Below are 27,079 nucleotides of genomic sequence, written 5' to 3'. Positions count from 1 at the left end.
TCAATATTTTTCATTCCCAGTTGGTCGAATCCACAGATATGGAACCCATGGATACAGAAACTGTATAATATAACATAGAATTTACCATTTTAGCCATTTTTAAGAGTATAATTCAGTGGCATTAAGTATGATCACAGTGTTGTGCAACCATCACTACCATTTACTTCCAAAGCCTTTTCATCATCCAGAACAGAAGCTCTGTACCTGTTAAGCAATAGCTCCCTTCCTTTCCGACCCCCAGCCCCTCATAGCCTCTATTCTGCTTTCTGTCTCTGTGAATTTGACTACCGTAGATACCTTGTATAAGTGGAATCACACAGTATTTGTCCTTTTGCGCATGGCTTATTTCACTTAGCATAATGTCTTCAAGGTTCATCCATGCTTTAGCATGTGTCAACTTTCTCCATTTTTATGGCTGAATAATATTCCGGTATATGGATACACCTCACTTTGCTTATCCATTCATCAGTTCACGGATGTTCGGTTGTTTCCACCTTTTGGCTATTGTGAATAATGCTGTTGTGAACATTGGTGTGCAAGTATCTGTTTGAGTCCCTGCTTCCAGTTCTTTTAGGTGGGCTCAATGCTCTTTTGGGGTAACTGAGGCTGGGGTGTTTGTGCCTGTCCTTACAATGACATGATGTAGCCTATTAGGCACAAAGCCAGGCCTAGAACCAGCCCAGTTAGCCATCAAGACTCTCAGCAACAAGTCTGAATGCAAGCTTTGAAGGGGACACATCTTCTTTTCTCCTGGGACATGCAATTGGGTTCATTTTAAAGCTAGAAGTTAAGAGAGGTGAGAACACAGGTTTATCTCACTTGGAATTCTTACAGGTCTCTCAAAAGACTAGACTGTCCTTGCCAACGCCATCCCTCCTACCCTGGTATAAAGGGCCGGCCTTGAATTGGCATCAGTTGTGGGGTGTATTGACATAGAGTTCCTGCGGTTCAGCCCAAAGTGTCCCACCCATAGTTCAAAGGCCAATGAAGTTCAAAACAAGCGAGCCAGGAACCATCAGGCTCATACTCCCTTGCTGGATTGGTCCAGACGTCGGTAATGTATCAGTGAGCCATGCTGCAGTGATGGGTATTATCACTCCCATCCAGCAGATGAGGGGACTGAGGCCCTTCCTGGGTCACAGAGTAAGTCTGGCATAGAGCTTTAATGAGAGCCCTATAATTCTGCCCTAACTCCAAAGCTCACTCTTCCATTGCTGTGTGCCCAGACACCTGGTGAGCAGCCTGGCACTGGGTCTCTATGCCGTCTATAATCTAGGGGCAGCCTAAGTCCCACTTCTCTGCAGTGGCACCCCTCTCAGGCATCCCAGCCCTTGGACACCACATCTCCTGCCTCATCTAGCAAAAACCCCATTAACCAGTTCCTAACTCCTCAGTCCCTGGAATGGCAGCACCCTCTGGGGTCCATGTGGTGCTGGCTCCAGGGCTCCTGGGTGCGAGTCTTAACTCTGCCTGTGGCTTGCTGCGTGATGTTAGACAACACACTTAGCTTCTCTCAGCCTCAGTTTCCCCCACTGTGGGATGAAAAAGATAATCCCTGCCCATCCCATATATACAGGGGGAGCTGTGAGGACACTTTGTAGAATATAATGTACTGTCCAGATGCAAGTTCATTTTAATTAATTCCTTTACTATTAGCTTATACTGGATCAACATGCGTTCTCTCCCAGGTGACACACTTACTTAACAAAGGCTTTTGACATTTTCATTCAAAAGACTCATGGTGGCTTTGGGGTGGTTCAGTCAGGAAGGTGGCCTCACTCTCTCCTGGGGACCAAGACCTCCTGCCTTTCTTGAACAGGCCTGGAAGAGGGGGCCGTGTGGTAAGGGAAACAGCTCCTCACTTTCTCTGTGATCTTGCGCAAGCTGCTGTCCTGTCCTGTCCAGGGCCCAGTGTCCCCCACTGTGAAATGGATGTGGTTGGACTAGGTGAATTTTGAATGTCCTCCTGGCTCAGATATCGTGGATTTGGGGAAGGCTTGAGTTTCATCAGGTGGGGGCTGCCAGAGCTGGCGAGGTGTGACTGCCCTTTGCTGCTCTAGGCTTCCTGGAGAAGAACCGGGACACCCTGCATGGTGACATCATCCAGTTGGTCCACTCCTCCAGGAACAAGTTCATCAAGCAGATCTTCCAGGCTGACGTCGCCATGGTAAGGCTGGCCGGCTTCCACTGGGTGGGAAGGGCTCCCTGAAGCCATGCTTGGGTCTAGGCCCCACCCTTGTCCAACTGCTTCGGCTGAGGCCCTCTGGCCACAGAGTGGTGACAGAGCTTTGCTGTGGTTCCAGGAGGGGCCTGCAGGGGCCTCCAAGATCCTCCCATCTGGTCTTCTTGTACTGATCGGGGGTGTGGCTAGGGTGCAAGGCCCAGAGAAAGGTCATGTGGGAGGTCACAGGGCAGAGCCTGATCAGGACTGAGTTTCCCATGGGGGTCCACCCCCTGGACCTCCCATAGTTAATGGGAGCAGGGCGAAGGGAGCAGGTCCAGCCTTGGGATACAGGATGGGCGTGGGCATTTGGAGACACTGGCACAAAGGGCATATCTGCGCCAGCCCTTGACCCTAGACAGATGGCAGGAGGATTTCCTAATGAGGTAGTCTGGTGGACTTTTCTCCTGCAGGGTGGTATGCCTTTTTACTCCATATTTTCCTCCTGTGCCCATGGCTTCCTGAGGGTGCACGGGAGGGTAGAGCCCCCACCTCCTCGGTGCCTGTCCACGCTGCCCCCTGCCCTTGGGACCACCAGCCATCGGAGAGCTGTCAGTACCCCGGACCTCTCCCTGTGGCTCTCCCTCTCTCCCTGGTGACTTTGCCCTCTGTTTCGGAGCCACGATGCCGTCCTCACCCCTCTGTCCCCATCTCACCCACACTGTGGTTCCCATTGTAGTTTCTCTGTGGTTATTCATCGGTCACTCTCCGCCAGTCAGCAGCTTCTGCGAAGGTAAAAGAGCCCAGCCGGGGCCAAGGATGGCGGGAGAGGCCTCAGTGGCCCTGGGCTGGGCTTGGGCCTCAGCCTGCACGGTGCTGACGCCTGGGGAAAGGGCTGGGCTTGGTCTTCTTTTTTGGAGTGTGTTTTTTTTGTGGAGTGGTTTGTGGAGTGGTTTTTGTTTTTGTTTCTCGAGTTGTGTGTGCTGTAGGCATCTCAGTTTCTTAAAGGAGAACGCTGAGTCCAAAAAGAGGAGCAAGACTTGCCCAAGGTACCCAGTGAACCTGGGCAGAGTGGGGACTCGAACCCAGGCCCCCCAGCTCCTCTGCCCTTGTTGAGTCTCTCAGAGGCATCAGTCCCTGCTCCTTCCACCTGGCCCTGGAGAGCGTTTCTGCACACTTGACTGGGTCACATCCTCTGATAACCTTGCGAAACAGGAGGGGCAGGTGGTGTTTTCTGCATTTTGTAGATGAGGGGCTGAGGCTCGGAGAGGGGATGTGACTCACCCCAAGTCACAGCATTCTGGTGGGGACCTGGGACTAGGAATCATCATTCCCTGGGCCTCCTTAGACCTGGAACACCATCCCTGGCGTGTCCTGACCTCCACCTTCTGATCGTGCCTACCAAGGTGCTGTGGATCCCAAAGGTGCTGGGTACCCTCAGCAACAGCTTAGCACTGGGGTCCCCTTTTGCCTCCCTTTTCTCTTCTCATCTGTCAGTTTCCTCTCTGCCTAACACTGATGTCCTCCCACATTTGGCCTAATGCTGAGTCCCTCTTCCTTCCTGCATATCTGGCACCCCCTGCTGCCCGGTGCCTCACAGAGTTCTGGAACAATTCACACACTCCATGGCAGCAGAACAGGGCACTGGCATGGCAAAGGCAAGGAGCTAGTCTGACAGTGGCCTCTCCCCTCTGCCCATGCATTGGCCCTGGATCCCCCACCATATACACACAGGCCAACACCTCGGCCCAGCCAGCTGGTGGAGTGCACGCAGGGTTGCCCTCAGAGAGGGGGCTCCCAGGCACCAGTGCCCAGGAGAGGCCTCATCCAAAGCCCAGTATGGGGGGGATGCAGCGTTGGCGAGAGATGGGCGTGGCCCTGGGCCTTCACCTGTCACCCACTCTTTGCTCTTCTCCCCCAGCTCCCCAGCCCCCCAACTCAGCCAGGCCCACCCACTCCTCGTGGTCTCAGGCACACCCTGGCTGAACCCTATCTTCCACCCCTTTTCTCTCTCTCCTCTCTTTCCAAAGCCTCCAGAGGCATCTGGGGACCCTTCATGACATTTCCTATTCTAAGGCTCCTTCCCCTGGGACTAGAACCCCATTTGCTGAGGGAGTGAGAGATCCAAGCGCAGACACCTCGGGTCTCCAGAAATGGCCCAGTCCCTAGGGAGTTTTAGAAGCAGAGAATTAGGATACAACGGTGACAAATTTGGTATCGATTACATCTACTGGGCACCTCTTTTGAGCCAGGCTGTGAGCTAAGCATCCATATTTATTACCTCAGCCACTTCCCTCAGCAACCAGTGAGTAATTGATATTACTCCCACCTTACAGGTAAAGAAACCAGGGCCCAGAGAGGCCAAGGTGCCTGCTCGAGGTCACACAGCTTGTGACACAACAGGGATTTGAGCCCAGGTCTGTCTCAGGGACATGCAGGGACTTGTCCAAGGTTACATGCAAGTGAGGGCTAAAGTGAGATTTTCTAAGTCCCTGATTTTTTTAAAAAGATTTTATTGATTTTCTTCTTTTTTAAAAAAATAATTTTTATTGTACTGTGTGTCTCTGTAAGCATCATCTCTAGGAAAGAAAAAGTATTTTGTAACTTCATTAAGTCACAGATTATTCGATGGCAGTTGCAATGCTCTTGGCAGGGTGGAAGCCTGTGACCCCAGCCCCTTCATGGCATGCTCAGGTGCCCTTCCTCAGAGCCCCTGGCAGAGCCATTTAACATTTAATTTGGGCTTTTCTCTCCCACCTTTACCCCATCCCCAAACATCCACAGATTATCTCGGAAAACAACAAATATCAGGAAATAAAACCAAATCAGAAACCCAGATAGCCCCGGACGTGAGAGCAGACCCCACAGCTCCATGGCCTCCATCCATTCATTCATTCAATCTACGAATATTTACTGAGTGCCCAGTAGATGCCAGACATTGATCATCCTAGGTCCTGGACAGTTATCAAAACAGAAAAATCTCTTTTTTTATAAGCTAACTCATAGGTAAAATACACAGCGTATTGGATGGTGATATGCGGTGCGGAGAAAGATTAAGGAGGGAGGAACGTGTGTGGGGCTCTGCGATTTCGAGTAGGGTCAGGAGGGCCTCGTGAAGCTGATAAGGAGCCGTGCGCTCTGGAGGGAGAAGAGCAAGTGCCGAAGCCCTGAGGTGCTTTCTAAGCCTGCTTGGAGCATCCTGGGCGGGGTGAGGAGGTGTGAACAGGTGGTGGAGAGACCAGAGGCCTGTGAGGACCTTGGCTTTCATGCAGAGTGAAGTGGGGAGTGGTTGGAGGGTCTCATGCAGGGAGAGACATAGTTGGGTCTGTTCTTACAGCCTTACTCAGGCTGCTGTGTTGACAGGGGAGTGCAGGGACAGAAGCAGGGACACCAGTCTGGAGGTCCTTGCACTGATCTGAGGGGGCGGTGCTGGTGTGGGTCCAGGCTGGTGGTGGAGGTGGTGGTAAGAAGGGGTCAGGTGCTGGAAGGATTTTGCAGGTAGAGCCAATAAGATATACAGCTATACTGGATGTGAGGGAAGAGGTGTTGAGCACAGTACCTAGATTTTTGGCCTGAGCCATTGGAAGGTGGACTATTTCTGTGAGCCCAGGGGCGGCACTAGGAACCAGTTCAACAGAACTCCAGCCGAGTGAAGTGTTGTTGATTGTTACTTGTGCCAGACCCTGGCAGCGCAGCAGTAGACAAGACAGACCCGACCCACCCCACGGGCACACAGCCCAGCAGGGAAGACAGACAGAGAGGCGTTCCAGTGTGATGATGGAAACAGAGAAGGGTGTGTGTGTGCTGCATGGTGTGTGTGCGTGCGTGTGCCGTGCCGTGCCGTGTGTGCACACTCTGTGCTTTGTGCGTGTGTGCTGTGGTGTGTGCATATGTCTATGTTGTGCTGTGTGTGTGTATTCTGTTTTATGTATGTATGCTATGCTGTGTGTGTGTGTATGTGTGTGTGTGCGCGCGCGCTGTGGGGTGTGTGTGTGTAGGCTGTGGTATGTGTGTGTGTGCTATGCTGTGTATGTGCATATGCTGTGCTGTGATATGTGTATGTTGTGCTGTGTGTGTGTGTGCTATAGTATGTGTGTATGTATGCTGTGCTGTGTGTGTGTGTATGTATGTATGTTGTGCTGTGTGTGTGTGTACGCTGTGCTGTGTGTGTGTGTGTGTGTTGTGCTGTGTGTGTGTTCACATGTGTGCTCTGTGTGTGTGTGTGTGCACTTGCTCCTGGCAGGGGCTCTCCCAAGGGCTGGGTACAGCCCAGCCTGGACAGATTCCCCTCCAAATGGGGGGCCACCCAGGGCTGCTGCTAGATCAGGTGCAGGAGCAGCCCTGTGGGCCACAGATCTGACCATCACCCTTCCCCATTGCAAATATGCCCCAGCTTCCCTGGGCAAAATCCTAGAATATATTCCAAATAAAACTAAAATGGAAAACCCTGCAAATTTCAGAAGAGCAAGTGTTTGCTCTTTCTTGGCAATTCTCATGACAGTCTGGTGGCATACTGTCTAAATTTAGTGTGGGTTAAACACATTTGCCTCCCCCCAAATACCTCATGCATCTACATCTGCACCCTTGAGCTTTGATACTACAGAATATCAGATGAAATTATAACTCTAAAAACATAAAATCTGTAAGGGGGGATGGGGAGAGGGTGGTCAGTGGATACAAAACTGTAGAGAGAGGAAGAATAAGATCTAGTGTTCTATAGCAATATAGGAAGACTATAGTCAACAATTACTGTACAACTTCAAGTAGCTAATTGAGAGGATTTTGAATGTTTCCAACACAAAGAGGTGACAAATATTTGAGGTGATGGATATGCTAATTACCCTGATATGATTATTACAATACTGTACAAATGTACCCAAATATCACATTGTACTCCATACATATATACAATTATCATGGGTCAATTAAGAAAAAATAGATTAAAAAGAAAAAAGGAAAAAATAAAATGATAAAATCTTACCATAATAATCAAATTCACCAGTAAGAAATTCTCACTCAAATGCAAATGGCCAGAACAATAACATCCAAATGGAGCAGAGCCTGGCTGCTTTGGAGTAGAGCCGGCTTCTGTGTCGTTTCCATCGGTCGGAGACATTTCGCTTCCTGTTTGTTTGCTGCTCAGGTCTTCCCCCAGCACTCGGCACCTCATTTCACAATATTCTGAGTGGGGACCCTAACAGGACAGGCAGGTGCAGAGGGGTTGCTGACCAGCTCACCAGGTAGGCTGGTGGAGCATAGAACCCCTGGGGGGCCTTGGTGCCACACGGTGCTGGGGGAGGCCAGCTCCTTGTGTGCCTTCCTGGGAGGATTATCCAGGTCTGCCCTGCCCCACCCCCAGGCTGCTGCTGCCCAGCTAATCCCACAGGAGGGCAGAGGTCACAGGCAGCCCCCCTCCCCTTCCCTCCCTCTGCCCCATGGGTTCCCAGTTTGTTGTTTACTGAAACATACCCTGACCTCTGACACTCACCATGACTCTGTCAGGCGGATAGATGCCATTATTCCCATTTAGGAGGCCCAGCACCTTTTAGTGACCTGCCCAAGTTCACACAACTAGGAAGTGGTGGGCCAGGGTTTGAATTTAGGTTTGTCTAGATGCTTTCTCTAAAGATGACCCCAGTGTCCTGAAATGACTACATCTGACCACCCATTTATACAGGGAGGGCAGGACCAAGACTCAGAGAGGGGCTGTGCCCTGCCCAGTCACCCAGCACACCAGTCCTGCCGGGCTCATTTCCTCCTGACCTGGAGGTGATACCTCTGGAGGTCTTGGGAAGCTCCCCAGAGGGGGTGTCTGGGGTCCAAGCTCCAGCCCAGACTGGAGAGGTCTCAGGAAACCCCATGCGTGCGTCTGTCCTCAGGCCCTGACCCTGCTGACCTCCCCTCCCGCTTCCCTCCGGGGCGGGCAGTGCTGGGAGGGCCAAAGGGGGCAGGAGCAGTCCCTCCCATCCCATGCCCGTCCCTGCAGGGCGCCGAGACCAGGAAGCGCTCGCCCACACTCAGCAGCCAGTTCAAGCGGTCGCTGGAGCTGCTGATGCGCACGCTGGGTGCCTGCCAGCCCTTCTTCGTGCGCTGCATCAAGCCCAATGAGTTCAAGAAGCCCATGGTGAGCAACTCTGGCCAGGATGCGTGGGTGGGGCCGGGGTGGGGTGCCATGGAGGGGCTGGGTTGGGGCTAGGTCAGGGCTGGGTCGAGGCTGGGACAGGGAAGGATGGATGATGTGAGACTTTGTCCTCTTTGGAGAATGGCAGGGCACCTGAGAGGTGTATGAAACAAGGTCCCTGATTTGCTGGATGCAGCAGATACACTGGGAAGAGCCTAGACTCTGTGGTGGGCCCGACGCAAGTTCAAATCCTGAATCTACCACTTATGAGCTGGGCGACTGTAGACAAGTCACTTACTCCTCTCACGATGACCATACCCACCTCCTGGGGATAGTCCATGTAATTATGCATGCAAACTGCCTGGCATCTAGAAAGCACTCAGCAAATGGCAGCCATGGTTCTTGCTGTGGCCCTCCTTTGAAAGACCCCTGTCCTTCAGCCCAGCTCAGCCACCACCTCTTCCCGGAAGCCTGCCCTGATTCCTCTGACTGGTTGGGGATGTCCTTCCTTTTAAGTCTTCTGAATGACATCTGTTGGGCCCTTGCCGTGGGCACAGGACAGGCTAGATTGTCTGTCCACAGCCTCATTCAACCTCCTCAAACAGCCTGTGAAGGAGGGACCCCGAGGCTCCAGTCAGAGATGCAGGACCAGGGCTCGGGGAGGCTGAGGGGCTTGAGCCTGGCCACACCTCACCGTGAGCCCTCTCCTTCCCCAGCACAGGCTCTGGGAGGTGTTGTTTACCCAGAGGACTGGGGGAGGCCGGGGGAAGCTGGGGCCAGTGGGGCTCTAGGGAGGGAAGGAAGGCCAGGGAAAGTGGCCAGAGGGAGAGGAAGCAGGCTGCGGAAGCCGGCCATCCGTACATGCTGTCCCCGCCTGCTGTCCCTGCCAGGAAAACATTCCCCAGAGTGGGAAGGCCTGTCCTCTTTAGACGCCTGAGGGTCACAGAGGGCTCTGGTGAGCTCTCCCTGTAATGTGGGGCTCCAGGGGGACCGAAGCCAGGGCAGTTGGGTACCATCTCCCTGGCTCTGAAAGGCCTCTGGGACCCTTCTCTCAGCCCAGACCTTGGCACCTGTGGCCTGGACCTAGGAAGCAACATCTTCACTAGTCTCCTGCCTCCCCTGCCTCCTGTCTTGGCACCCCTCGCCCCCCAACTGCAGTGACATGTTCTCCAATGCAAACCTGGCCTGGTCTCTCCCTGCTCCATCACCTATGAGATGAGGCCAGCCTCCCTAGACTGGCTTCCAAGGCCTCCCGCAGCCAGGCATCCGCCTTCTGCTTTCTTCCCCCAGCCGCTCCATGAACCTGCCGGCTGGCCCTGCTCTGCGGCCATCACAAAAGCCAACTTTGTTTAAGTTTAAGTTAGAAAATTGTGCCTCTTCCTTAAGGCACTCTATCACCAGCAGCCAGAAAGTTGTCTGAATAACTGTAATTCTACAATGGCTGCAATGTGAAGAGTGCTCCCTGGGATTGTAGGAAGCACCCACCACCTGCACTGCTGTAACTATGGTCTGAACTAGCCTCTGCAGTTCCCTAAAGTCCCCCAACAAGTCCTTCATGCTTTCACCTCTTTGCACATACTCGCCCCCCTCCAACCTTGGCACAACCACCCCCTCCATGAAACCCCATGTCTCCTCTGTGCTCCCAAAGCACACAGCTCCCCCACTCTGGGGGTCCTTACTTCATGCTGCTGTGTGGGTTTGAACTGCAGATCCAGGTTCTTGTTCTGGCTTTGCTCCTCATGTGCTGTGTGGCCTTGCCCTCTCTGGGCCTTTGGGGCTGGTCAAAGAAGAGCAGGGCTGGCCTCTCAGCAAAAGCCTCAGCCCTAATGCCCTTGGCTCCGTACCTGGCAGCTATTCGACCGGCACCTGTGCGTGCGCCAGCTGCGGTACTCGGGGATGATGGAGACCATCCGAATCCGTCGAGCCGGCTACCCGATCCGCTACAGCTTCGTAGAGTTTGTGGAGCGGTACCGCGTACTGCTGCCGGGCGTGAAGCCGGCCTACAAGCAGGTACAGGGCTGGGTGCACAGATGGAGGGAGGGGAGGGCCCCAGCTCTGGTCGGGCAAGAGCCATAGTTTTCTCATCGGGACAATGGGCCAGGCATGGCATCTGTGTGGCCCCTCAGGTATGGCTGGGAAAATTGTGGGTCAGGCAGTGGAATGCATCAGAGGGCTTTGATTGCCACACTCAGCTGGGGTGAACTTCACACGTGGTGGTGTAATGAACAAGACCTAGATGTCAGATGTGGCAGAGGGTTTTGCAAACTGATGAGCTAAGGAGAAAAGTGAGGATCAGAGAAGGCAGGGCCCACGTATTCAGTCAGGGGCAGAACTGCGACAAGAGCCCTGCCTCCCGGCCTCAGGAAGGACACTCAGAGCGCCTTCCCACTGGCAAGGCTCCCCAGCTTGTATTCTCCCCACCCCAGGACAATCTTCGGGGGACATGCCAGCGTATGGCTGAGGCTGTGCTGGGCACCCACGATGACTGGCAGATTGGCAAAACTAAGATCTTTCTGAAGGTGAGCACAGCTTTTGTCCCTGGGCTGCCTTGGGGGACTGTGGACACTCATCATGGTGTGGTTGGGTCCTAGGAAGTGGCTACAGAGGAACTTGCAGCAGTGCTTGTCCTTTCAGACCCTTCCTGCCCTGCAGTGGGTGGGGTAAGGCCTCCTCGCTAGGGAAGGGAAGTTGGTATTTGAGACCCCTAAGACCTGGAGCAGGATCAGAGCACCCAAGGCTGGAGGTGAGCTGTCTGTCAGGTCTGCAGCAAGGGAGGCCTGGATTCAAATTCGGACCCTGTGGTTGTCTGCCCAGGGGCTGTAGGCAAGTCACTGGCTATTTCTGAGCCTCATTTTCCCATCTGTGAAAAGAGTTGGGCCTTGTGGGGTGGGGATCCAGAGTGTATCTTTAGGTCCTTCCTGTGGTTTCCTGCCAGGCAGGGTTCGTCCTGGGCTGTGGTGAGCAGTGTGCCGCCATAAATCGCTCTGTAGTGCCCAGGCCTGTTTTGGCCACCCTGAGCACAGCAGCTGGAGCTCTCAGCTCCCACAGCCGCCTGGGCCGTTGTGGAGGGAAGCAGAAAGCTGGGCCATGGGGAGTCACAGCCCTGGGAGAGCTTGTGGGGAGTCAGTGGTGGCAGGGCAGTTGCGGCAGGGACAGTGTGAGCTCCCAGTTCTCGGCTTCCCCATTTCCATTTCTGCTGTACTAGATTCTGGCTGTCCTGGTGACAGGGCAGGGCCCTTCCTCTGGCATGGGGGATGGGGCCTGGACATTCTGGGACAGGTGGCAGAGGGAAGGGAGGAACCAGCCCGGACTAGAGGAAGTCTGTGGTCTAGTCTAATCCCTCTCTGGCCTCAGGGCTTCAGGCCAGTCCCTTCATCTCCCTGACCCTGGTTTTCTCATTGGAAAAATGTGTCGACTGTTTCCTGCCTGTGCAAGCCACAGCCGGCAGCTAGAAAGCACACGTGCTGTGTGTGCCAGGCTCTGGGTGGGGGCTTTTTGTCCATGATCTTGTTTGATTCTCCTGACAGACCTGTGAGGTAGAGACTATTATGGCCATTTCACAGGCTCAGAGAGGAGAAGTGAGTTGCAAGGCCAGGCAGCTGGGAAGCTGAGAGCAGAGCTTCCAGCCTGAGGCGGTCTGACGCCAGCCCCTGCATGGGCAAGGGAGGGAGGGCAGGAAGTGCAATGGCACCTAGCACCATAGAGCTCAGAGGTACATCAATGCCCCGTCCTCATCTCTCTGGCTCTTCAGGAACAGCCATGGTTTTGAGGGCAGAACATCCAATGCTCATTCGTTCATTCATTCAGAAAGCCTTGGCTGAGCAGCTCCTCTGTGCAGGGCCCTGCCTGCAAGTGATGTGTGTCTGTGGTTATGTGATGGATGTGGCTCCCCCTTGAGACTCTATCATTCCCCAGGGCAGGCCATGTCTGCCTAGTTCACTGTGGCACCCCCAGCACTTAGCAAAGTGCCAGCACATTGAGTCATTCCATTCACGTGTATTGAATGAAGCAGTGAGCTTTTGTCCAACCAGAGCGGGGATTGGGGCTTTGGGGGTGAGGAGAAGAGAGGGCTGGAGAATCTGGAAAGGTCTGGATCAAAGAGGGCCTTGAGTGCCAGGGTGAGGAGCCCAGGCTTGACTTGGGAACTGTGGGGTGTCACTGCAAGGTCACCTTCAGATTTGTGTGTAGGAAGGTCCCTTTAGCTGCTTGTGAAAGAGGGCCAGACGGAGACTGATGGAGGCCAGGAATCCTCTTTTTGGGAGGCTGCTGCTAAGATTCAGGAGAGATGATAGTGGCCTGGCCCAGGTCAGGGGCCCATGTGATGGGCACATCTGGAAGAGCAGGGGCTGGGGCAGAGACGGTGATGAGGATGAAGCCAGTGTGTGTGCATGTTGGGGCCATAGACCCCATCCAGTGAAATTAGGCTTCTCCTGCTGCATTTGTGGTTCTCCTTTGGGAAACACAACAACCCCTGTCTGTGCTGGTGGCTGTGGGAGGCCACTCCAGGGGGCCTAACTGGGGCTGGGAGCCTGTGAAGGAAGAGATAACCGGCCTGGGACTGAGCTGGTGCCCTGGAGGAGACATCAGTGGGATGCTGCTCAGGAGCTGTGCCTCCTAGGACCACCATGACATGCTGCTGGAGGTGGAGCGGGACAAGGCCATCACTGACAGAGTCATCCTCCTCCAGAAGGTCATCCGGGGGTTCAAAGACAGGTATGTGCCCCGACCAGCTGCTCTCTGCCTGTCTTAGTCCGTTTTCTGCTGCTATGACAGAATACCTGAGACTGGGTAATTTCTAAAGAACAGAAACCTATTTCCTCACTGTTCTGAGGGGTGGTAAGTCCAAGGTCATGGGGCTGGCACCTGGTGAGGGCCTTCTTGCTGTGTTGTAACACGGTGGAAGGTGTCACATGGAGAAAGGGCAATGCGAGGGTGAGAGATGGCGAGCAAGAGGGGTGGACCCACTCCCACAATAACAGCATTAGTCCATTCACGAGGCCGAGCCCTCGTGACCTAAAGACCTCTCAAAGGTCCCTCCTCTCAACACTGTTACTATGGCAATTAAGTTTCAACATGAGTTTGGGAGGAGTCAGACATTCAAACCACAGCAGCACCTAAGCCTACACACAAGCTCACTTCTCCTCGCACGTGGACACCAGGAATAATCATGCACACTGCACACACGTAGAAACGAGCACACACATGCATAGCACGCACACATGATCGTGTGAACAAGGAGGAACACACAGATACATGATTTATGTAGACTCATCTGTGCCATATAAGCCAAGTAACACGGTACCCTCACCTGCATACGTGAGGCATTCACCTACATACGTGAGACCCTCTGTTTGTCTCAGATGCTGATGAATTTTTCCCGAGAGGCAAGTTGAGATTTTATAAATTACAAACTGTGTCTCATATTCTATGTAAGGGCCATGTGTGCACCTGTGACAATTCACAAATAGGCAGGGTTGACTTCAGAATATGATTCAGGCTCCACAAAAATTCCATAAAACTCCTTTTGCAGTTCATGTGATCACTCCCTCCCTCCCTCCATCCATCCATTCATCTGCCCTTATGTTGGTTCTTCTGTTTGCCCATCCATCCATCCGTCTGTCTATCCATCTATCCACCCATCCCCTCGCACCATTGCTCATTTGCTCATGGGTGTATCGCAGCTCGTTGGCTCAGTTGCACACTGGCATATCTATCCTTCACTCCTCCTTTATTTCTACATGCAGCAGATGCCTGCTGTCTCGTGTGTGGTCTCTATCCTCCACTGGGCTAAAGATGACTGCTGTCCTGTAGAAGCAGCCCACTGTGTACAAGGAGAACAGCACTGGGCTCACTCAGAGTCAGTCAGAAGACATGGGCTCTAGTTCTAATCTCATCAAGTCTCAGTTTCCTCATCTATAAAATGAGAAAGTCAGACAGTTCAAAGCTTTTAATCTTTAATATTATTTCATTTACTTGTTTGCTCATACATTTATTCATTCAACAAATACCTTTTTGAATGTCCGCTTTAATGGGCTTATGTGACCAGCCTATGAGGCAGACAGGGCAGGCATTGTTCTATCTACCTTACAGATGGGGATGCTGAGGCACGGAGAGGGCATGTGCCTTGCTCAAGATTAAGTAGCTGGGAAGCCACAGAGTTGGGACTCAACTGTACTCTCCTGATTCCAAATGCACTTGCACCTTGACTGCCTCTGGGTACCAGTTCTCTGCTCTGAGACCTACCTGCCTCTCTGTTGTTGTTTCAGGTCCAACTTTCTGAAGCTGAAGAATGCCGCCACACTGATCCAGAGGCACTGGCGGGGCCACAACTGCAGGAGGAACTATGGGCTGGTGAGCCTCCCTGAGGGGGCCGCTCTTCATCCCACCAGGCCTTTGACCCTAGCCCCGTTGCCATGGCAGCAGGAGTTGCGTGCACCAGGGCAGCACGGCCTGGCCTGGTTGGCCTCCTGCCACTGCCCTGGCCAACCCTACTACTTCTCCAGCCCAAAGTCCAGCCTGGCTCTTGTGGCTTCTCCCAACTGGTCAGCAATGTTTGTTGCTTTTCTTCTGGAATGTTTTGGTGGTTGTGAGCACACTGCAGTTTTTAGAGACCTTGGAGGGGGCCTGGAGTGGCTGGGTCACATGGGCCTCTGTGGAACAACTGGGCTGCATCCTGGACTTATGGCTGGGGAGGCAGACAGGAAGACCAGTTGGTTATGGCTCCTGCTCTGTGGATAAGGATCCCTCAGGGAGGCCCCAACGCAGGGAGAGTCAAGGCCATGCCCCTCAGAAACTGCCACCCAAGAGGAGACAGAGCTTAACTATTGGTGTTCTTATCTGGGTGGAGACTGAGCCATGCCGGGGTAGGGGGGGATGCAGTCTGAGAGTAGAGGCCCATGCAGTGGAAGCTTGGCAGGCAGTGTCAGTCTGGAATGGGGCAGCAGGCTCTGAACGTCGGGCACTGTCCTTGCAGATGCGGCTGGGCTTCCTGCGGCTGCAGGCCCTGCACCGCTCCCGGAAGCTGCACCAGCAGTACCGCCTGGCCCGCCGGCGCATCATTGAGTTCCAGGCCCGCTGCCGCGCCTACCTGGTGCGCAAGGCCTTCCGCCACCGCCTCTGGGCTGTGCTCACCGTGCAGGCCTATGCCCGGGGCATGATCGCCCGCAGGCTGCACCGGCGCCTCAGGGCCGAGGTGAGGGGGCACCAAGCACCAAGGCTCTGAGCCCTGACGGTGTGTCCTCTGAGGTGTGTTCCACCCCAGGCGGTCGGATCACCCCCAGGTGTTGGCCGGGGAAGCTGAGGCCTATGCAGGGGACCAGAGGCCCTGAGAAATGCATAAAACTAGGACCAGACCCTCATTTCTATCCCCCCATCCAAGGACAGGGCTGGGACCCCCCCGTCACTCGTGAATTCTTGGGAGGCCAAGGCAAACCTGGTTTGGAGTTGAGATCAGTAGTGCCTCCAACCCATTGTGTAACCTGGAGAATTTCTCCGTTGCCTCAGTTTCCCTATCTGCAAAATTATCTAGCAGAGTTGCTCCCAGTCCCAGAACTGGGGCAGGGTGGGGGGTAGAGCGGGCCGGAAGCACTGTGAGAAGAGCTGCACCTGTTTCGGTGCCCACCCACCGCCTTCCCTCAGTACCTGCGGCGCCTCGAGGCTGAGAAAATGCGGCTGGCGGAGGAGGAGAAGCTCCGGAAGGAGATGAGCGCCAAGAAGGCCAAGGAGGAGGCTGAGCGCAAGCATCAGGTGAGCCGGGAGCCTCCCAGTGCCTCCCGCGTCCACCCCTGGTTCAGCAGCTCTCCCCCACCGCTGGCGCCCATCGCCTGTCCACGCAGCCTGCCTGCCTTCCTTCAGAAAGTGTCCCTCACTGGACACTCGGCACATGCTGGCTGAGCTCCCATGGGGTGCCCAGTCCTATCGGGCGAAAGGGCAGAGGCCCATGGCTACGGAGGAAGAGGGCCCATCCCCCAGCACTGCCTTTTCTGGCTGGGAGGCAGCACCCAGGAAAAAAAGAGCCCGAGCCGGGTGAGCACGTGGGAAGCCGCGTTGCCTGCTGTGGGAGCCACCAGCACGTGTGGCTGCTGATCACTTGAGGTGTGGCTCGTCCAAATAGCACAGTGCTGTGGGTGCGACATACACACAAGATTTTGAAGACTTAGTGGGAAAGAAAAAATATATATCTCAGTATTATCTTTATAATATTGATTATGTGTTAAGATAATATTTGGGGGAAACTATTAAATAAAATATATTATTAAAATTAATTCCACCTATTTATTTTTACTTTTAAAAATAAATACATGACTCACCTATTTCTCTCGGGCAGCCTCAACCCAAAGACTGTGGGATTTCTGGGCTGGCGTGGTCCCCTGGGCAGGCTGCCGGGAGGAGGTAGTCCCCCACTGAGCACTGGAGGGCAGACGGGATCACTGCCTGGGCCTGCTGAAAGGCCTCTCTGTGGCCCAGAGGGGCTGGGCGTCTGTCTGCCGTGGACTGTGAGGGCTGGGCTGAGCATGGCCAAGACGGGAAAGTCAGAGGCTCTGTTCTTGCTGGTGGTCAGGAGGGCCCGGGGAGGGGTTGGGACTGAGGCCCGGCTGCTGCAGGGGCTCCCTCAGGCTCCCCAGGCAGAGCTCTTTCCCTGAGGCCATGAACCCAGTGCTGACACTGTCTCCTTTGCATGACCCCGATGTCCCAGGAGCGCCTGGCACAGCTGGCTCGGGAGGATGCTGAGCGGGAGCTGAAGGAAAAGGAGGAGGCTCGGCGGAAGAAGTTGCTGCTGGAGCAGGCAGAGCGGGCCCGCCATGAGCCTGTCAGCCACTCGGACATGGTGGACAAGATGTTTGGCTTCCTGGGGACTTCAGGCGGCCTGCCAGGCCAGGAGGGCCAGGCGCCTAGTGGCTTTGAGGTACCAGGCTGAGGGCAGAGCTTCAGAGGTCCTGTAGTTGGTCTGGGGAGTCTAGGCACCCCTGCATGATGGCTCTCCTGCCTCTTGTGCCCCTTTGCACAGAGCCCACCTGGCCCCTCTGAGCAGAGGGGAGCAGTGATGAACTGCATTGGGGCCACAGGTCCCAGGCCCTGTCCAGCCCCAGCTGCCATGTGACCTCAGGCCAGCCACTGTCCCTTTCCAGAGCCATTCTCAAACTTTTATCCATTCATCTGTCGAGGACCTCCCATGTACCAGGGTCTGTTTGGGTAGCTCTTCCTGGAGGAAGAGCTGGCCCTGCAGGGACAGGTTAGGGGACAGTAGCCCAGCCCTAAGCCTGCCCCCAAGCCCTCCCACCCAGTTTGTCCTTCAGGACCTGGAGCGAGGGCGGAGGGAGATGGTGGAGGAAGACCTGGACGCAGCCTTGCCCCTGCCCGACGAGGACGAGGAGGACCTCTCCGAGTATAAATTTGCCAAGTTCGCTGCCACCTACTTCCAGGGCACAACCACACACTCCTACACTCGGCGGCCACTCAAACAGCCACTGCTCTACCATGAGGATGAGGGGGACCAGCTGGTGAGGCCTGCTTGTGCTGGGTCACTGCTGGCTGGGGCCGTGGGTCTGCCCCAGGTAGACGCAGTGGGTGCTGAGGGTGGTGGGTCCCTGGTGGGCAGGGACCAGGTCTGACTATAGGCTTCAGCCCAGTGCTCAGCCTGGAGCCAGACCACGCAGACAGGTGCTTCTCCAGCCCTCCCCTCAAGCTACCAGGTTATCTTGGCGGCTTTCGCAATGTCCTTTGCGATGGATCTCCGACATGTGTGCTGTGTCCCCAGGCGGCCCTGGCTGTCTGGATCACCATCCTCCGGTTCATGGGGGACCTCCCTGAGCCCAAGTACCACACGGCCATGAGTGACGGCAGTGAGAAGATCCCTGTGATGACCAAGATTTATGAGACCCTGGGCAAGAAGACATACAAGAGGGAGCTGCAGGCCCTGCAGGGCGAGGGCGAGGTAGGGCCAAATCTCCCTCTGGCCAATGTCTCTCCCAGGTCAGTGGGAAGGAATGCCTGGAATCCCCAGCTTCCTATAACTAGTCGCTGTCTCACCACCCCCTAGACCCCGCCTTCCTCCACCTGTTTGTGGCAACAAATGTGTGACAGTTTTGTAAACTGTAAAGTGCCAACTGTACCTGAGGGGAGCCACGTGGCAGAGCAGACAGTGGCTTTGCAGCCAGAGCCAGCTCCCGTATTGACTCGTGGGAAGGCCTTGGGCAGGTCACTACACTTCCCATCTGCCAGGTGGCTGGTGCGGAGTGTGGGAGCAGGAGTTAGGGGGTCGTAAGCTGGAGTAGACCTCTTAAGCATTAATATGGAGGTGAGATGGCCCCGGGCATAGCCCCCCTGTCAAGCAGTCTTGTCATTGCTTTCTGCCCAGTCACTTGACCCTGCTCCCTGCTGGTCCCGCAGGCCCAGCTCCCCGAGGGGCAGAAGAAGAGCAGCGTGAGGCACAAGCTGGTGCACTTGACCCTGAAGAAGAAGTCCAAACTCACAGAGGAGGTGAGAGCAGACCCCGGGTCTGGCAGCCCACAGGTGGCTGCCTTAGTGGCCCAGGCCAGGGCATGGCTGAGCTGAGGACATAGGTGCAGGAGCGCAATGGATAGTCCGTCCTCAGGGGTCCCAGCTGGCCAGGGGCAGGATGATGTGGGGGGCGATGGGGTAGACAGGAGTGCATGAAGAGGGGGTGAACTCAAGCTGAGGTCAGGGAAGGCCTCCCAGAGGAGGGAGCCGAGAGCCAGGGAGGGTCAGAGTGGCGGATTGTGAGAGGGAGGACATTTCCTGCCAGGGGATGGACCTGTGGTGACTGGTCCAAAGACCTTTCAAATGCAGGAACTTTTCTGTGAAAAGAGTGTTCACGGAGCTCCAACACCATTAGTGTATGAATTCATTCGTTCAGTCACTTCCCTTTTCTGAGCACTGCTCCAGGTTTATCCAGGCTTGTGGGTGCAGTGTCAGACAGTCACAGCTCAGGGGACTGGCTCCCCACACCCCCACATTTGCACACACCAGTCCCTCTGCCTGAAATTCCCCCTTCCCCTTCTCTGCCTGGGGCTCTCCTCCTCCAGGAAGTGTCCTCTGACCCTCTGCTGCAGAGTCAGGGGTTCCAAAAATCCAGTCCTGCAGCCTTGTGGCCTCAGATTTGAATCCCAGCCTGTTGCTTGGTGACCGAGGAGCCCTGGGAAGAAAATGCCTGCTCCATGGGGTCCTGGGATGTGGGAGATGGCGGTTGAGGTTCTCAGTGGACTATGGACCTTCCGTGCCTCTCCCTGTCTGCACACTCCTGCGGCCTGCCTCTCACTCACTCTGTGTCTTCTGGGCAGAGCTTGGGGCTGGTGCTGAGGGCTGTGGGGGACCAGAGAAGAGAAACATCTTGTGAGAGCCACTCTGAGGCTGGTCACATTGGGGCCAGAGGCATTGGTGACAGGGTGATGGTGACCAGGTGGTTGGAACCTGGGGTATACTCTGGGTGCCAGCATTGGGGGAGGCACACTGGAGAGAGGGGGATGCTGCTGGAGAGCCAGAGGAGAAGGTCTCTGTCCTCCCTGAGAGGGCCTCCCAGGGCAGGGGTGGGGCACAGGGTGTCAAGGAGGCTGCAGAGGAGCCTTATCCCCAGAAGCGGGTGGCACCAGGCCAGTACGCCCCGGCTGTGTGGGCCAGTTATTGGCCCAACGTCTGGCCTGCTCAGGGCGGGGGTAGTGACAATGGTTGGGGTTAGTGGCAGGGAACCCAGCTCTTCTGGCCATAACCAGGATTCTGCTCTCCAGGGAGAGGGCAGACTCAGGCACTGGTGCCCCAGGCTGGCAGAGGCAATGCCTCTAACTTCACCTACCCTGGTCAAGCCAGTCCCATCCCTCTGGCCCAGGTGACCAAGAGGCTGCATGACGGGGAGTCCACAGTGCAGGGCAACAGCATGCTGGAGGACCGGCCTACCTCCAACCTGGAGAAGCTGCACTTCATCATTGGCAATGGCATCCTGCGGCCAGCACTCCGGTCAGTGCCTGAGGGGCACAGGCACAGGGAGGGCTGCTGGATGGCCGGGGGGGGGGGCACCCTGAATTTCCAGGGCAGGGCCTGAAGGGCTTTCGGTAGCTGAGTTGGAGCTCCATCACGTTAGCAACAGATTAAGCCAAACAGGCCTGGGTTTGGCTCTGCTGCTAGCTAGCTGTATGGCCCCGGTCTTGCTGAATCTCTGCTTCCTGGTCTGTAAAGGAGGAACAATAACAGTACCTACCTCACAGGCTTGTGGGAAGATAGAACTGTGAGAAGCGTGTAACACAGGCCTGGGACATGGGAGGCACTCAATAAACAGTAGCTCTGATGATCATTAACCGACATGCACTTCCTGCTTTAACCTCGTCGCTGCCAGCTCCCCTGCAGTGCACCACCCCAGGCCCAGGGTCAGGGTTACTGTGGGCAGCATGTCTGGGAATCCTGCAAGTGCCTCCTTCCTGCCCAGGCTCCGGAGAGGACTTTACCCAGGTCCTGGGGTGTTGGGGAGGAGATGGGAAGATCCAGAAGTCACCACGAGCAAATAAAGAATCACCCTGCTGGGTCAGAGGAGGGCTAGGACTTCTCTAAGAACCATATCTGCACAGCACAGGTCGTTAGGAGAGCTGATCCCATGGACTTGTGTATGCCACTGGGAGGACAGCAGGATGGGCAGGGCGTGAGCCAGCCCCGTTTTCCTGATGGGAAAACTGAGGTCTAGAGTGGAGAAGAGATTTGCCCAGGGGTCACTCGGCTTCCCAGACCCCCTGCCTCCCCGCCAGACCTCCTTTAGTTGCCCCTTGAGGCTGGTTGTTACCTCACTGGAGATGGCCACACCACCCAGGGCCACCCACCCCCAGGAGGAAAAGGTAACTGCCCGAGGTGTGTCTAAGGGGCAGGAATCCACCTCCCAGTTATGTCACCATCATGCCTAAAGCTGACCCTTCCAGAGAATGCAGCACTGGGAGTCCTGGACCAAGAGTCAGAAAGCCCATTGGTGACTCCCTGAGGGACCATGGCTGATCATTCCCTTGTCTCAGCCTCGGTCTCCCTGTCTGCAAAGTGAATGGGGTCAGGTCAGAGACTCCCAGCTGCAGGTGATAACATTTTCACTGGTCTGTGGCAAAATGGGAAAAATAATAATATTTCTAAAGCTAAATTTGTTTTATTTAAAGGATCGCTCTTCTAAGATTTTGCCCTTCGGAATTTCTGGATATTTTAAATTACCTTTGTTTTATGACAGTTGGGAAAGCGGACATGTTATTTGCGTGTGTTTTGAATATTCTCATTTTGTTACGATAAAAAGTTGGCAACGTCCAGAATTTACTTTGAAATTATTGGTCATGAACTCTCTCGATCCGGAGCCACTGGATGAGATCGTCCCCTCCCACCGGCCCAGCCCTGCACTGAGGGAAGAGGAGCAGCGGGCGCCCCCTGGTGGTCACCGCGTCACTGGGGGTCCTGCCTTGGCTGCTGTTTATAGCACCGGGTTCAGGGAAGGGAAGAGACATTCCTAAGAACAACAACAATCTCAGCTAGCATTTATTGAGGGCTTACTGTGCTAGGTGCTTTTATAAGGCTTAGCTCGTTTTTCTTTACAGCAATCCTGTAAGGGTCCCTTTAAAATGAAAACCAAAAACATTACCTTCATTGCTTTCATCTCATTACAAACGTAATACATAGTCACTTAAATATTCAAACATTACAGAAACCTTTCAAGAGACAAAGTCCCTACTCATACCTCCCCAAAGATACCTCCAGATGTTTTTCCTGTTTCTGCTCAACTAGTTGCCATTGGTAGAAATTAGTGGGAATTGTACCTGCAGCTGACCACTATGGACTGGGGTCAGAGAGGTGAACTCACCTGCCGTGGCCCCAGGTGACACAGCTGGTCAGGGACACAGAGGCAGGGCCTATGTTTCCTATCAGTGTGGTCACCAGGAGTTGTGGCTGCTGTGCCCAGAGCAAGATACATACCATGCTCTGGATAGTGGGGCCCTGGCTGTGGAATCTGGATTGGAGTTAGGAACGTGCTTCATGCCTGATGATTCTGTCTCCAAAGCAAGACCCCTTTCAATGGCTCCCCAGGGCCTAGGGCTCAGCCTTTCCCCCCAGCCCCAGCCTGCCTCCTCCTGGGTGGTCTTGGGCAAGTGGAGAGGATGGCTGTGTTGTGAGGGCGTGGGGCCTGGGATGTTCCTCTGAGGCGATTCTCTCTTCCTTGCTCCTCCACCTGCCCAGGGATGAGATCTACTGCCAGATCAGCAAGCAGCTCACCCACAACCCATCCAAGAGCAGCTATGCCCGGGGCTGGATCCTCGTGTCTCTCTGCGTGGGCTGCTTTGCCCCCTCTGAGAAGTTCGTGAAGGTAGGGGAGGTGCCTGGCCTCCTGGGGTGGAAAGGGGAGCTGGGCCCCATCTTGGCATTGATGGGAGAGAGCCTGGTAGTGAGGCCTGCCCAGTCTCTCCTCGCAGGCCTGGCCACCTCCTGCCGGCCTCGTCTTCCTGGCACCCCTCCTCCCAGGCAGCTCTATTCTCCCCTCAGCCCCATTTTACTTGTGAGGTGCTGAGGCTGACAAGAGCCTGTGCTGTGCCCTCTGCACACCTGTCTCGTGGCAGGTGCTTCAGTTCATCTTGGTGCCAGGCCCTGGGCACCGAGAACACAAGGGTGGAGCCGGTCTTGGCAGGACCAACCTGACTGGTCGGTGCTATGAAGTGGGTGGTGGGGTCTAGACTGGGCCCTGGAGGAGGAGGAGCAATTAAGCTGGCTGAGAGGGGGAGATGGCATGTGAGGTGAGACTAGGCGGAACCAATTGTGGTGGCTTTCCCCCAAGCTATGGTAGGTACGCGGACTTGGCCCGAGGGCAGTGGGAGCCATGGAAAGCAGAGGAATAGCATGTGGGTGCAGGGACTTGGGGCTGCTCTAACGGTCCAGGAGGGGCAGGTCTGGAGAGGTTGGGGTGGGGCTGCCCCACCATGTCCCCTGTTGGCAGTACCTGCGGAACTTCATCCATGGGGGACCACCTGGCTATGCCCCATACTGTGAGGAGCGCCTAAGGAGGACCTTCGTCAATGGGACGCGGACACAACCACCCAGCTGGCTGGAGCTGCAGGTGTGGCCCTGGCCCCACCCAGGGTGTGTGTGTGTGTGTGTGTGTGTGTGCGTGTGCGTGTGTGTGTGTGTGTGTGTGTGTGTGTGTGTGTGTGTGTGTGTGTGTGTCCGTGCACACACACATGCACGTGTCTGCAATGCACTCTGGTGTCCCAGAAACGCTCCCTGCTTTGAGATTCTGTGGTTTCTCAAGCATCCATCTCAAGTTCTGGAATCCCAAACCTATCCAGAACAGGAAGTCCCCAAAGGGTGATTGACCCCCCTTTGCTGGCTTTATGGTCAGAGAGACTTTCAAGGGGGAGTCCCTCTACATCTCAGTGGCTTCACCTGCAATGTGGTGATAATGATGCCCACTGCGCAGTCTTGTGATGGTTATGGAAGTGAAGGCAAGGGCCTGGTCCGTGTCGGTGCCCGACCTCCCAGGCCCCAGGTCCCATTGGGGTGGGGCACACAGCGGGGCTTTCTGGGTACCTGTGATGGGGACAGGCAGTGTCCTGGCGGAATGTGGGGGGCCTGGGGCTCAGACAGCAGGGAGTCGGGATCCATAGGGAGTGAGCTGGCCTGAAGTGACGGGATCCCACAAACCCTGTTTGGTCATTTCCAGGCCACCAAGTCCAAGAAGCCCATCATGTTGCCTGTGACATTCATGGACGGGACCACCAAGACCCTGCTGACAGACTCAGCGACCACAGCCAAGGAGCTCTGCAACGCGCTGGCTGACAAGATCTCGCTCAAGGACCGCTTTGGGTTCTCCCTCTACATTGCCCTGTTTGATAAGGTATGGCCACCCCAAGCGCCTCCTCAGGTACTTCTCTGGGGGGCATCAGGCTGCCATCCCACTGCTGCTACCTATTGGATCAGGTGACCTTGCACAGGTTTTCTTAGAGAGCCGGTGGTAACCCGACTCTGCCTGACTCCTTAGGATTGTGGGGAGCTCTTAGGTACCTAAGGAAAAGTCCAACAGTGTGATGTAGATTGAAACCCACAGCTCCCTTCAGTCGTATGTGGCACATGCTGCCACGTGGCTCCCTGAAATCCAGCTTTCTCATGTGGAAATGGGAATATAATCTTCATCAGGTTGCGGTGGTGGGTGATGGAGAAACTACGCCACACATGGCAGCTCTTTTCCACTCATTCTTAACCAGTCGGAGCAGGAGCCTCCCCCGGCTCACATCTGGGACTGGAGCTGTCCCCTCTGAGCTGCGCTACACACCCAGCAGCATCACTCACAGCACAGGGGCCCCCCACCCAGCGGGTCCAGGGACAAAGCCATGTTGTTGGACACAGTTTGCCTGGATTTTTCTCACCTGCTGATACCTGCTTTGTTTTCAGTGTTTCAGTTTGTCCAACAGTTTCACAAGAGGTTTCCACCAGAAAATGGGAACTTCCACATAATTGCTAAAAATTGAGGTTAGAAAGACAATCATTGGGCATGCCGGCTCAGAGCCCATGGCTGGGATACAGGGGTCCCGTTCAGGTCTGCTATGTGGGGGACTTAGGGCATGTCCCTGCCTCTCTCTGAGCCTCGGTTCTCCATCTGCCAAGAACAGTGGCACAGCTGATGGTCCTTGTAGTCCGCCCTGACTCCATGCCTGCCCTCCCTCCCACTGAGCCCCGTCTGTGCCCATAGGTGTCGTCCCTGGGCAGCAGTAGTGACCATGTCATGGATGCCATCTCCCAGTGTGAGCAGTACGCCAAGGAGCAGGGTGCCCAGGAGCGCAATGCCCCATGGAGGCTCTTTTTCCGCAAAGAGGTCTTTACACCTTGGCACAGCCCCTCGGAAGACAGTGTGGCCACCAGCCTCATCTACCAGCAGGTGGTGCGAGGAGTCAAATTTGGGGAGTACAGGTGTGAGAAGGTGAGTGAGATGAATGTTCTGCTGAACTGTGAGCTTGCTTGGCCCACAACCATCTGTTTTCCAAATACGGGCTGAGTGTTACCACCATGACCCCCCATTAGCTAATGCTGAGCCTGAGTGTGGTTGGGCATTCCCCAGGCTCCTCCTGGATTGAACACTACCTACCTCATGGGAGTTGTGAGGATGAGGTAAAATTCCAGAAGCAAGGGCTTTGAAGAATATCCTGAATTCTGCTGGTGGAAGGCGTCCCTGAGCTGCTGCAGTGATTGGGCATGGTGCAGAGAACGTGTGCAGGACCTGCTGTACTGTTCTGAGTTCGTCTAGTAAACTCTGCTCTAAAGGAGAAAGAGATTCATTCATTTAGACCAGAGTTTGCAAGTCCTTCAAGAGCAATGTGGTTGTTTTGGTTTTGATAATGGTGGTGGTGGTTTTGATCAAATGTATGGTTCTGTGGTGATTGTGATGGAGGGATGAGCATGGAGATGATGGAAATGAAGAGGATGGTGGTTGTTGGTGGTGATGGTGGTGGTACTGATGGTGTGATGGGTAGTAATGATGGTGTTGTTGGTGTTGGTAATGATGGTGGTGTTAGTGATGGCGGCGGCGGTGGTGGTGGTGCTATTTATTGTTGGTGTTGGTGGTGCTGGTGCTGGTGTTGTTGAAGGTAGTGATAATGTTGGTAGTGACGATGGCATTGTTGGTGATGATGGTGTTGGTGATAATGACAGTGTTGGTGGTGGCGATGGTGTTGGTCGTGGTATTGGAAATGGTTGTGGTGATGATAATGGTGGTATTGGTGGTGGTAAGCTAATATTCAGACAGAATGCATTCATACAGCCGTATCAATTCATAAAATTCTGAAATACTTCAAATTAGTTGGAAAATAGCTGCTGCCTTTGAGGCCCCCAAGAGCCTTTCTTCATTGCTCCAGGGCTCCAGCCCTGGGTAGGTGTCACTGGGGCTACCATGCACCAGTCCCAGCAGAGAAGGGGCAAATGCCCAGCACCCAGCCGGCTCTCTGAAGCCTCTGCAGTAGCCTCTGGTTGTTAAACACTTTGACTGGCCCTCGGATGCTCAGTGTTGGTGATGGAGGCAGGAACGGTGACACACACCCCTCACTCTGTCCATCTCCAGCAGTCCCCAGGTCTTCCATTTTCCAGGGCAGGCACTTCCTCCTCTCTTCTTTGTCCATCCCAGTCGCTGTTTCACAGGGCTGAATGTGTAGTGACTGACCCATTACTGAGGGGTTGGCTGGTCTCTTTGGGTCAGCTTGTGTGCCCCTGGGCAGAGCCAGCTCTGTGCTGGTGTTAAAGGGACCAGGAGGAGGCGAGGCTGTGGCTCTGCCCTTAGGTAGCTCCTGGTTCCACTGAGCAGACAGGAGTTCTGAGGTGAATCAGTGAGAACTCAGGGTCTCAAAGGCCAGGGCCCAAGACCCACAGGAGGCAGGGCGGGAGGAGCCTGGGCCACAGGCACCAGCGAGGTCTCCTTCCCACCTAGGAGGATGACCTGGCTGAGCTGGCCTCCCAGCAGTACTTTGTGGACTATGGCTCCGAGATGATCCTGGAGCGACTCCTCAACCTCGTGCCCACCTACATCCCCGACCGTGAGATCACGCCCCTGAAGACGCTGGAGAAATGGGCCCAGCTGGCCATTGCTGCCCACAAGAAGGTAGGAGGGCTGGGAGGGGTCTTGGAGGAGCGGCGAGGACCTGAGCAATCAAGGAGGTCCCTGCTGGATCAGACCCAGTCCTGTGGCCTCAGGAGGGAAACCGTGGAGCCATAGGTGTTGGGGTTTTCCTGGCCTGGCCTTGTACCAGCGGCTTACCAGTGCTACAGCTTCCCAAGAGTGGGGGTGGATGCTGGAA

At 54.9% G+C, this 27,079-nt stretch overlaps 1 protein-coding gene across 3 annotated transcripts in view; it reads left to right on the top strand.

Moving 5' to 3' along the window:
* The window catches only part of MYO7A (myosin VIIA), a 65,778-nt gene that overhangs the window by 20,637 nt on the left and 18,062 nt on the right, over positions 1–27,079 (top strand). For all 3 annotated transcript variants that reach the window (XM_063092803.1, XM_063092802.1, XM_063092801.1), the window contains exons 13-30: positions 2,061–2,167; positions 8,148–8,285; positions 10,134–10,292; positions 10,709–10,801; positions 12,901–12,995; positions 14,549–14,633; positions 15,256–15,474; positions 15,921–16,028; positions 16,978–17,187; positions 17,579–17,782; positions 18,040–18,216; positions 18,672–18,761; positions 20,125–20,252; positions 22,488–22,614; positions 23,239–23,358; positions 23,962–24,135; positions 24,988–25,215; positions 26,713–26,883. In XM_063092803.1, coding sequence (XP_062948873.1) covers positions 2,061–2,167; positions 8,148–8,285; positions 10,134–10,292; positions 10,709–10,801; positions 12,901–12,995; positions 14,549–14,633; positions 15,256–15,474; positions 15,921–16,028; positions 16,978–17,187; positions 17,579–17,782; positions 18,040–18,216; positions 18,672–18,761; positions 20,125–20,252; positions 22,488–22,614; positions 23,239–23,358; positions 23,962–24,135; positions 24,988–25,215; positions 26,713–26,883 — 2,633 coding nt within the window. The remainder of the gene's footprint in view (positions 1–2,060; positions 2,168–8,147; positions 8,286–10,133; positions 10,293–10,708; positions 10,802–12,900; positions 12,996–14,548; positions 14,634–15,255; positions 15,475–15,920; positions 16,029–16,977; positions 17,188–17,578; positions 17,783–18,039; positions 18,217–18,671; positions 18,762–20,124; positions 20,253–22,487; positions 22,615–23,238; positions 23,359–23,961; positions 24,136–24,987; positions 25,216–26,712; positions 26,884–27,079) is intronic.

This window comes from Cynocephalus volans, chromosome 4, assembly GCF_027409185.1.
Source record: "Cynocephalus volans isolate mCynVol1 chromosome 4, mCynVol1.pri, whole genome shotgun sequence".
In the NCBI taxonomy this organism is placed as follows: Eukaryota; Metazoa; Chordata; class Mammalia; order Dermoptera; family Cynocephalidae; genus Cynocephalus; species Cynocephalus volans.
Note: the sequence above shows the minus strand (reverse complement) of the source record. Positions and strands in the feature narration are given on the sequence as shown.